General features: G+C 42.3%; 1 protein-coding gene across 1 annotated transcript; it reads right to left on the minus strand.

Moving 5' to 3' along the window:
* Positions 1–297: 297 nt before the first annotated feature.
* zbtb21 (zinc finger and BTB domain containing 21) lies at positions 298–9,221 on the minus strand. The gene is made up of 2 exons (XM_084941446.1): positions 9,076–9,221; positions 298–5,313 (listed from the first exon to the last, which is right to left on the minus strand). Exon 2 carries the CDS (start codon positions 5,309–5,311, stop codon positions 2,246–2,248), a length of 3,066 nt encoding a protein of 1,021 aa, XP_084797572.1. The 5' UTR covers positions 5,312–5,313; positions 9,076–9,221; the 3' UTR covers positions 298–2,245.
* Positions 9,222–10,464: the final 1,243 nt, after the last annotated feature.

Below are 10,464 nucleotides of genomic sequence, written 5' to 3' on the forward strand. Positions count from 1 at the left end.
CTTTTTACACATTATTCTATCCATTTAAATATTTAATCTACCTAGCAGCAATATGTAGCCAATTTATGATGGCCAATTAGACTAACACGAATGACAATGTAACCCAAAATCTTTTGATCCACTGTGAAACATTCAAAGTTGTTAAATTCATAAATCCAACACCACAAATGATCATTTATATGTGTGTGTGTGTGTATATATATATATATATATATATATATATATATATATATATATATATATATATATATATATATATATATATATATATATATATATATATATATATATATATACACACTCCATTGTTACTCTTTATTACAGAAGTGAAGCACAAAACTGTAGAAAAACCTAAACACAAAACAGCTGCAAGTCTCAAAAAGCAACAGCGATGCAACCAATGTTGATACAAATATTCATTATTGCAGTGAGAGCACAGGAATACTAAAAAGATCAAACTCTTGTTTACTAACAAAATCGGTACAAAAATCAAGAATACAAACACTTCCATGTACACAAGTCTATAAGCATTCCTGTGAAACTTTCAGAAAGTCTTTCTCACAAGAAATTAAGAGCACTATTATCAATACAGAATTTCCGCAAAGAATTTAACATCACAATGCAGCTTGCATTAATCATTTAGTGGAAAACAAAGTCCATTAGTCCATGTGGAGTTCTGTCTGTCAGGCTCCCAAACAGCAATAATAATTTATGACAAAGTTCTAAACTATCAAGCCGAAGCAGAAGTATATACTTGTACAAGAATACATTTGTAAAACAACCGGAATACAATCAAAACACAATCATTACTTTTCCAAGAAATCTTAAGGAAGCAGGAACACTCTGTGACCGTTCGTAGAATAAAGATTTGCCGTCTCGTTGCTTTCCCTCCCGTTGACGCCGCCACCTTGAAATGCCTGAGTCATAAGTGGTCTGAAGCTGTTGTGCTTTCACGTAAAATAACAAAATAGTTTTGTAAAGTTGCATAAGGCCATCGAAGCGCTGTAAAGCTCACTTAATAGTCCAATGTGTTCAATTGCAAAAAATTCTATCAGTGTATTTACACAACACTGGTGCCGTACTCAGCGATTGAGACACTGTGACAACGTTTCATATAAACAAACTACTTTTAGAGGTTCTCATTTATCGTTTCATCAAAACCGTAAATTATATTATTACACTGCAGTGCATTTGATGTGAAAGCGTCTGAAAGCTTACTCACAGGAAATATTTAATATTATTATAAGCCAAATACTGCAAGGATGTCTCGTATTTAGGACTTTATGAGATCAACCCAGCTCACTGTTTTTCAGTGACAGCCTGCATGGCTACTAGTGCACTGGTCTGAGCACCTTTTTCCACATAATTTAGCGACGTTCTAGTCATTTAACTTCAGAAAATAAATATTTTTTCTGTAATCTTCCAGTTGATTGCATTGTTTCACAGCAGGCTAATCATTAGGAAGATACTGTGTTTGTTGGTACTGAATGAAGACTGTATGTGGTATAGCTTTCTTATACAGACTGTCTCATTGAATTTTTCCATGAAATGAGTTGATGCGAATTCAATATGAGCCTCAAACGTAAGAACAAATGAGTGCTATAAAAAAAAAAAAGTTATAGAAGCTTTTTGTTGTCACTTTTACTCCTGCAGCCTAAAAACTCGGTCAGGGAAACATACTGATCCAGAGTAATCACTGAGGATTATATCTCCCTACCAGAATCAAAAAAGTGCATATTGAATACATTGTTGAGGCCACCAATAATATCATAAGGGATGTCAATCACATGTTTGTACAAAAAGCAAAAGCTCTCATCTTTAAATGAACCGCAGCCTCCAAAATTTTAAAGCACTTTTTCCACCACACTCGGAGAGAACAACGTAAACACTTGTCCCGCCTTTTTCCCTACCTTCAAGTCGAAAACATTGAGGGGTGCAACTCTTAAAACGACTAGATAGGTAAATACAACTAGACAACCAAAAGAGGTCTGAAACAGATAAATTCATATAGATCATTTTGCAAGAAAAAAAATTATAGTCATCTCTTCTCACAGAGGAATCTAGCACTTGATTGCACATTCACGTTTACACGTCTAAATAAACATGGCCACTTCAATATATGACATTGGAGGCAAGCGAATAAGCTATACATTCAAAGTCTTTTGTTTGTAGGCTGAGGTGTGTTTATTCTTATAGTAAGTATTGTCTCCCGAGAAAAAACTCACTGCTATCGGCCATCTGAATCTTACATGTGACTGTGACTCTGCTCGTGGCTCCACAGACTGAAGGCTGTCTTGAAGGTCCTGTGGCAGAGTTTGCACATGTACTGCCTCTTAAATGTCAGGGCAGAGAGAGACGGTGCGTGGTAAAAGAGTGTGTCCGATTCCTGAGGGCCGCCTGGATTCTCCATGCTGTTTGACCTTGACAGGGGGCTTTGGCTGCTGGTTTGCCGTTCCAGTTCGGGCCTCTTGGTCTTGCTTACCAATGAGCTGCAGGGATCTGGGCTGCTGGACTCGTCGGTCCCTGCGGTTGCAGCAGCAGTAGCAGCAGGGACCGGTGCCGCCTGAGTAGATATGAGCACAGAGGCCTGTGGGGAGGGACGTTCTGAAGGGGTAAGTGGAGGGGAAGGGCTCAGAGGTGAGGGGTTTCTGTCGATCTCTTTGGCTCCGGGTTCGTTAGCAGTCGACATGTGAGACTGGAAGTGGCTCCAAAGGCGGAAGTTGGTCCTGAAGGCTTTGTTGCAGATGTGACAGATGAATGGTTTGATGTGGCATAGCAGCTCCTGGTGTCGTTCCAAGTCTTTGCGAGAGCTGAAAAGATTTCCGCATTTCTCGCACGGCCACACACCGGGTTCTTCGGAGCCACTTTTGGCAGCATCGGGGTTGTCCCGCTCACTCACAGCCTCCTCCAACGGCTCTTCCTTCACTACCAGCTTGCCATGGTGGCCCATGCTCAGGTCTTCAGGCACATAGGAGGAAGAGTCTTCAGAGTCATACATAGGTGGACCTGAGGAATCACTGTAACTGATGTTCTCTCTTGTGCTCTCGCTTGTTAGAGGCTCATCACTGTAATGCTCCTCCTTGAGCATTTCAGACTCCTCTTCATTGTTCTCTTGTTGCTTCAGGAGAATGTGGTCTTTAACAGTCATCATATTGTGGTTGTGCACCTCCACCTGATGGCGCCAAATGCTGAAGGAGGATTTGAAGGTGCGCATGCATTCCAGGCACGTCAGTTTCTTGTACTTACAATGTGCCTCGTGGTCTTTCTTGACAACTGGACTTGAGAATCTGAGGCCACAATAGGGGCACACGGTTGCATGGCGACAGCCTCTCTCGTGGTCACCCTGTTCCAGGAGCGATGACAGCTTCATATTGCAAAGTCTACAGGAGTAAACACCGGTGTCAGGGTTCTTCTGTTGAATGATCTCATCCTGTTCCTGGTAGAGGATGCTCTCCCTCGCTGTGTCCTGGTCAGCTTTTTCAGCAGGATGTGTCCTTAAATGCTGTCTGTACTGAGACTGGAACACAAATGTCTTGCCACAGTATGGGCATATGTAGCTGGGCCTCGATCTCTTTTTTGTAATTGCAGGAGACTGCAAACCCTGCTTATTCCTCTTTAACTTCCAAAGCAAAGCTTTCTTTATTTCTCTCTCTCTCACAATATCTATTAGCTTCTTTTGAAATTTCTCATCAAGAACAGAGGAGCTGGCGGACGACGCTGGGTTTTGTACTACACCATGCTGCGTTTGGCAGTGCGTCCACACTTTGAAGTTGGTATGAAAGCGCTTGTGGCAGATGTCGCAAGCATACGGCTTTTCCGGATTGTGATACATATTTACATGACGATGAAGCCCAGCACCTGACCGGAAAACCTTTAAACAATTCCAGCATTTGAAAATCTTGTTCTGAGGTGACTCCTCGCCGTCCTCGTTAGGGTCGCCGCTGGCATGCTGAGGTACTGCTTTTGACATATTCACGTTAACTGAGAGAGCATGCTCTTTAAATAGTTTGCTCTTCTTTAATGGGTACCGTCTGTTGTCTGGCCTGTCCCTTCTTTTCCCCACAGGATTTAAGACTTCCCTGGGACCTTGATCATAATTAGTTTGAAAGTCTTTGAGACTGACTGGCAAAGAATCACCAACTGTGACGCGTACGATGTCCATGGGGTCAGCGAGTGGACTGCTGGGCTCAGCTTTCACACTCACCTCTCCTTCTACCTGAGTTTCTCCATCATACCTGCCGGTATACTTTGACCTGAGAACCAGAGGAGACGTACTTTTTGAGTCGCCGTTGTGGGCAGAGGTTTCTGGCACAGACGTCTTCAGTGCCATCTGTACAACTGACTGGTCTCGATTTTGCAGCTCCTTGAGCTCCAGCGTGGGGGAGAAGACTGGAACGGGGCTGTCCATGGATAATGACCTCCTGAGTAGGCTTTTTATAAGTGGCCCACTCCTGTCAATGGTCTGGCTTGGCTCACTAGCCTGACCCTGAAAGGGCACTTTGGTATTGTAGCGGGACTCCTGCTCCTCATTCTCCTCTTTATTGTCCTGGTCAGGGCCAGACGGCAGCCTGATGTGCTGCACTTCAGCATCACTGAAAGACACTGATGATGTCAGCTGGGGTCTCACGGGTGTGAAGTGTGATGAATTCCCTTTCAATATGGAGGCATACGTCCTCTCCAAAGCTTCACCCCGGTCAGGGGACTTCCTGCTGGGCTCAGAGTTTCTGACCGATTCGTACGAGTTGTGTTCCGAGGGAGGCCGAGTGGACGCATGAGCAGAGTGGGGAGATGTCGATCTCTCAGATGTTTTTCTCGGATAACTCGAGCGAGAGGGATGGGCCGTGTCATTCCGGACCCGACGCACAATGACGCTCCTTGTGTGGACATCATTCTCATCCCCCTCTGAGAACGAAAGCCTTTTTCTAGACACACAGTAGGATGCATGTGGCCTTGTTGACACAATGTTGGTGAGGAAAGGGATTCCGAGGCTGTACCCCAGCTCTTGAATGGCTGCCAGGCTGCCTTTGTCCACAAAGAGTGAGGAGGAGTAAATGTAATTCAAAACGATCTCAAAGGCGTCCGGCTCACAGAAGTCCAGGTTTACAACTGTCAGCGAGTCTGCGTCCATCCGTGAGAAAAGGGACTGGAAATACTCACTGCTGGCAGCCAGAACACTCTTATGGGCCTGGTACCTTTGGTCTCCCACAACCAGGACCACATCACACGCTTGTCCCCGCAGTCGCTGCTCATTCAGAGCCCCCAGCAATGACAGGGCGTGGGAGGGGTTACTGTAATGCACTAGGCTCTCCATGGCTGAAAGACAAGAAAAAAAGATTATATTATAAAAAGATTACATTTAATTGAAACAATGTAGACATATAAACATATATAAGCATATACTCTTGATCTAGATAAATTTGTATACTTTAGATGTTTCAGAATTCTTTGGACATGGATGCATGAACAGGAATATCCATCCATCCATTCGCTTCCGCTTATCCTTTTCAGGGTCGCGGGGGGCGCTGGAGCCTATCCCAGCTGTCATAGGGCGAGAGGCGGGGTACACCCTGGACAGGTCGCCAGTCTGTCGCAGGGCTGAACAGGAATAAGCATCTACTAAATAAAAGCTGATGGGCTTTTGTGCACTATATGTATAATTGTGTGTGGTGTTCTTGTCAGTTCTCTGTGATCAGTTTAATATGACACCAAGTAAAAATTCATAGTCTCTATATCAGGGGTGAGAAACTCCAGAGTCCTGCAGGTTTTAGACATCACCCTGGGTCAACACACCTGAATTAAATGATTAGCTCATTAGCAGGCCTCTGGAGAACTTCAAGACATGTTGAGGAGGTAGTTTAGCCATTTAAATGAGCTGTTTTGGACCATGGACAAAAACCTGCAGGACACCGGCCCCTGAGGCCTGGAGTTCCCCCATCCCTGCTCTGAATAGTAAAAATACATTGTTTCACAAATGAATAAAGGAATCTCAGTATGTGTTCTTCACATTCTACCGTCATCGAATCTACTTCAAAGTTGACACTGGATTTCCTGCACACGCACACACACACACACACACACACACACACACACACACACACACACACACACACACACACACACACACTAGCTGCTACCTGATGGTAAACAGAGGGAACATCTCTTAATTGACCTTTGAGAGATGTTTCTTAAATTTATGATTACTTCAGTTGAGACACTGCAGTATTCTTGAAGCCTTTTGTCTGTTCTCCCCCAAAAGTGAGCGACTATGTAATCAGTTCTGTTTGTCTGTCTATTAGCAGTCTAGCATCCGCCGTTTTCAAGATATCCTATGCAAATTTCGTCTGATGGTAGACACCCATAAAAGCGCCGGCTGATTTAATTTAGGTGAAAATCAGGTGAAGATCACACCAAATATGAAAACCAGTAAAATCTGTTTATTAATCAGAGATTTATATGGATCGTATTCAAACTTCACAACAATATACTAGACCTTGGGGGACATGAGCAGCTAGTTTGGGTAAGCATTTGACTTTGACCTTCAAGAAATCTTTCAAGCATAATATATCACATGAAAGGGCATCGGGAAAGCTGTACAACACACTTTTTTTTCAATACAACACCCTATCACACACTGCATGAATATATATTAAAATCTCAAGTTTTTACAGCTTAAAAAAGCTAAAGATTTCAGCTGGTTCTGCTCCAATCGTATGGCTAAAGATAATAAAGTACACTATTTTAGTATATAGGGCTTCAAGGTCATAAGTCAAAGGTCAGGGTCACACGAATTAGGAAAAAGCGTTGGTTTCCATCGGATCGGATTCAAACTCTAAAGCATTAGTCCTTGGGGGGGGGACATAAGCACTTGTTTGTTTGAGCTCGTTAGAATATTATTCAGGAGCTCATATACAACATTATATGACTTCACGGTGAGACAAAAGATTAATATACTACACCAGATCTCCATGTTAACAACGCTGACATCAGCATGTTGCAACAAAAACATTACGAATAATCGAAGTTTTAGTGCAGCCTTTGGTGATCGTTCATGTTATGTTGCAACCATAACCGTTCAAAGGAAGTAGTAACACAATACAATAATTGCTGAGAACTACAGCTGCAGCCATTATTCATTATTAAGCAAACTGGCAATCCAATAACTGCAAACATGCCAAACATAGCAAAGCTCCTGTTTATCATGTGTGAAGATTTTACGCTCATCTGTTTTCTGTATTACTGAAAACACCATAGCTCTCACTTTTCAGATGCTCATCTGATAAAAACACAAGACAGGATTATGTTGTCTAAAATACAGTAACAAGATTTATTTATTTTATTTATCCAAACGACCTGTCGATTTTATTATGAGCTATAAAAATTGATGCCTTACAGACTGCTGTAAAAGTAAAGAAAAAACTGGTTAAACTAGGCATCGTGTTTAACAGAACGGGGTTTACAACTACATGTGCATTTTTTGTCTTGCTGTTGTTTGTGATGATCACTAGAGGTCAAAGTTGAGCCTTTTAAAATATGAAATGGTATAAAGGAACTCTCCACAGAATTTATGGGAATTACATCATGTTATCAGTCTGAGGGTATGAAAAATGGAGTTCTGTCAAGTTGCCCTCAACCACACAGGGCACTGCAGGAAGTTTAAAAGGTTTCAACTACAAATTGAAATGCATTGTCTGCCTTGATCCACCTTCACTTAAACCATTAAACATCTACATTTATTTCTATGGTAGAAAAATGTAACTATCAGAGAAAAGCACTCTTGGTATTTCAGGAGGCAGGTTTATTTGATGAATCTAGCCTGCTGTTTATACTGTCAGCTAAAAGATTCATCAAACATGGCACAGGATCCATTAGCATTTGTATGCTTTACAGCCGAGCTTAAACGCTATTGTGCTGACTACTTCCATGTCACCCTTTGTATGATGATCAAGTATACTGGTGCTGTAATCGAAACTAAAACAGTTTAGAAAGCACACCAAGTTATAAAGTATTGACTTGAACAAAGTTTTCTTGCACTAAATTTGGGCTTTATGATGTGTTTTTCATCATTTTTATTATAAATCTAATTTATTTTGTAGAATTCATGTAAGAAACTGCATAATATCGATACACCTGCATCAGTCAGTGGTGAGACAACAATAATACTACTGAGCAGCACTGTACTGTTACAAGAACAAACCCCATCTGACGCACAGCAATAGTTGTGTGATTAACATAGTCAAAAACAGGGACTGCAAAGCATTATATGCATGCATTTCGTTTTCCTGTAAACGGTGCTGCCTGGACGTCACGGCGTTTATTTTGAAAATTGTAACCGGAAGTCGCGTTACTTACGTCGGCTACTTTGACACTTGCTAAATATATTTATGGGCAGAACCCCCATTCATTCATCAAAAAACTAAAGATTGCCTTGTGGACTTTGGGTGAAAATGTGTGCTCCGTGTTAGGAAAAACAAGGGAATGTTGGGTCGTGTCATGTTTTCCCAGAGGAAGCCGAGTGAAGCTTCGGGCATTAGATCATCCGTGAGACGTGGCTCTAAAAGAACTTCTCCGACTGATATGCTGCTTTCACTTCACAACGCATTCGTACATTTCTTTTTTGTTTAGCTTCAGACAAACCCGAGGGTGCAACGCCTGGCCTCGAGCAGCTAACACCAAATAAAGAGGGGGGAAAGTTGAGCGCGTTTCAATGGACTGCACCGCGCTAATCCAGAAAAGAAAGTCTGCGCGGGCAGAGACGCCGTTTTGGCGTGTAAGGAGTCAGTTGTAAACGCTATCCCCGGTGGAAGTCATGGGCTTTTGGTTTTCTTATGTTTAGTTCTTTTATTTTTTTTCCCACCAAAAAAACAAAAACGGCTCCACACCGGCCTGACACTGGAGCTGCTGCTGGCTGCAAAACAGGTTGTAGCTGGTCAGGTTTTTACAGCGACACAATCCCCCCTCCGAGTTACGTCAGGGAGGAAAAGGAAAAAGCTTCTCCTTAACAGCTCTCACCAACTGTGTCTGCGCCTCCCTGCTCGTTTTACTGAACGGTAACTTCGTTAGGCTGGCTACACTTACCCTGCCCGTCGTGAATACGGTCTTTCCTCCACGTAGCCGGGACTTTGTTCAGTGTTGTGTAGGTTTCTCCGCGCTGGTCGTGATTCCATCCATCTTGAATTTGACGTCATCCCACACCAGGGATGAGGTCATCGCAGAGAGCGCTCGTCACGTGCACCGTGCACTGATAGGCTGGTCAAAGAGCAAGGGGCGGTGCAAACGGAAGACTCGAAACTGAGGCTAATTTAAAGGGATATGTCATGTTTTTCGTTTGATCTTTTTTTAAAACAAGATTTAGTGAAAGTCGGTCAAGGCTAACTAGCATTTTCCTGCACATTGTAATGCACTGCACACTTTAGTTGCACACTTTGAGGTACACTGAGTTTGCTGCTGGGGTAGTTCTGCTTGTGTGAAGTCACATGTGTTACAGTAAACCTGACCAAGTGTGGAAACTTTTAACACCAAGTAGGAAGTAAGTGCTCTCCTTATTTTTGTTTCTTTCTTATTTTTTATAGTTTTGGTCTGATTATTTTAAAGAGTACTTGTTTACTTTACAATGCCATGACTTAAATGTTATCAATGCTACAGAAGACACTACTTTGATGCCCATCTAGCCCCAGTGAAACTAATTATATCCATGACTACAAAAAAAGTCACTGCAGCACAGCAGTGTATTTGTGTCATCACTTCCATCCAGTGGGGATTTGTCACCATGCCTATTTTGCTTAAAGGCCTTTTCCTGGAAAGCCTCATCTGCTACAGTACCTGGCAACAGTCTCATCTCACTTAATCAAGGACAGCACTGATGGTGAAAAGACAGCACCACTCCCAATTATCTTTAGGTTCAACAAAACACGAAAGCATGCGTATGCAAAGCATATATTTATGTTTGGTGACCTCTGATAACCCATCTGAAAACCCTTCACTGCCTTGCATTCACACCCACAAGCCTGCTAGCATGAGCCCACTCATTACTGCTTAATCACTGAATTACGTTTAATCAGGTTCATTTTCACACCTCATTACTATTAATGGAACACCATTATTTGAACTGGTACTTTTGCGAAGAATTAAAGCCATGCCAAAAGGCTTGTAGAATTTTAGCAGGATTTTCACATTCAGACACATTCAGAGCCTTTTTTTTAGAATATGTCTTTGACAGCCAAAGCATCCTGTTGCTTTTTGATATTAGCAGAATGAAGACATGTGGGAAAATGGCAGGGAAGTTCTCACTCCTCCTTACTTGATTTTAATAGCTAAGATGGTTGGTTGTTAATGCCAGCATCATAGCAAGCACTGCCATGGTTACCTGAGTGGAAACCAAGCCATTAGGGACTCTGACTCCTCCCAGCCCATAATTCTCCTTGGCCTCATAAACATGTTTACTTACAGTGACACAGCCAAAGAATA

This window comes from Perissodus microlepis, chromosome 10 (genome assembly GCF_051167445.1).
Source record: "Perissodus microlepis isolate ML-2025 ecotype Zambia chromosome 10, ASM5116744v1, whole genome shotgun sequence".
Classification (NCBI taxonomy): domain Eukaryota; kingdom Metazoa; phylum Chordata; class Actinopteri; order Cichliformes; family Cichlidae; genus Perissodus; species Perissodus microlepis.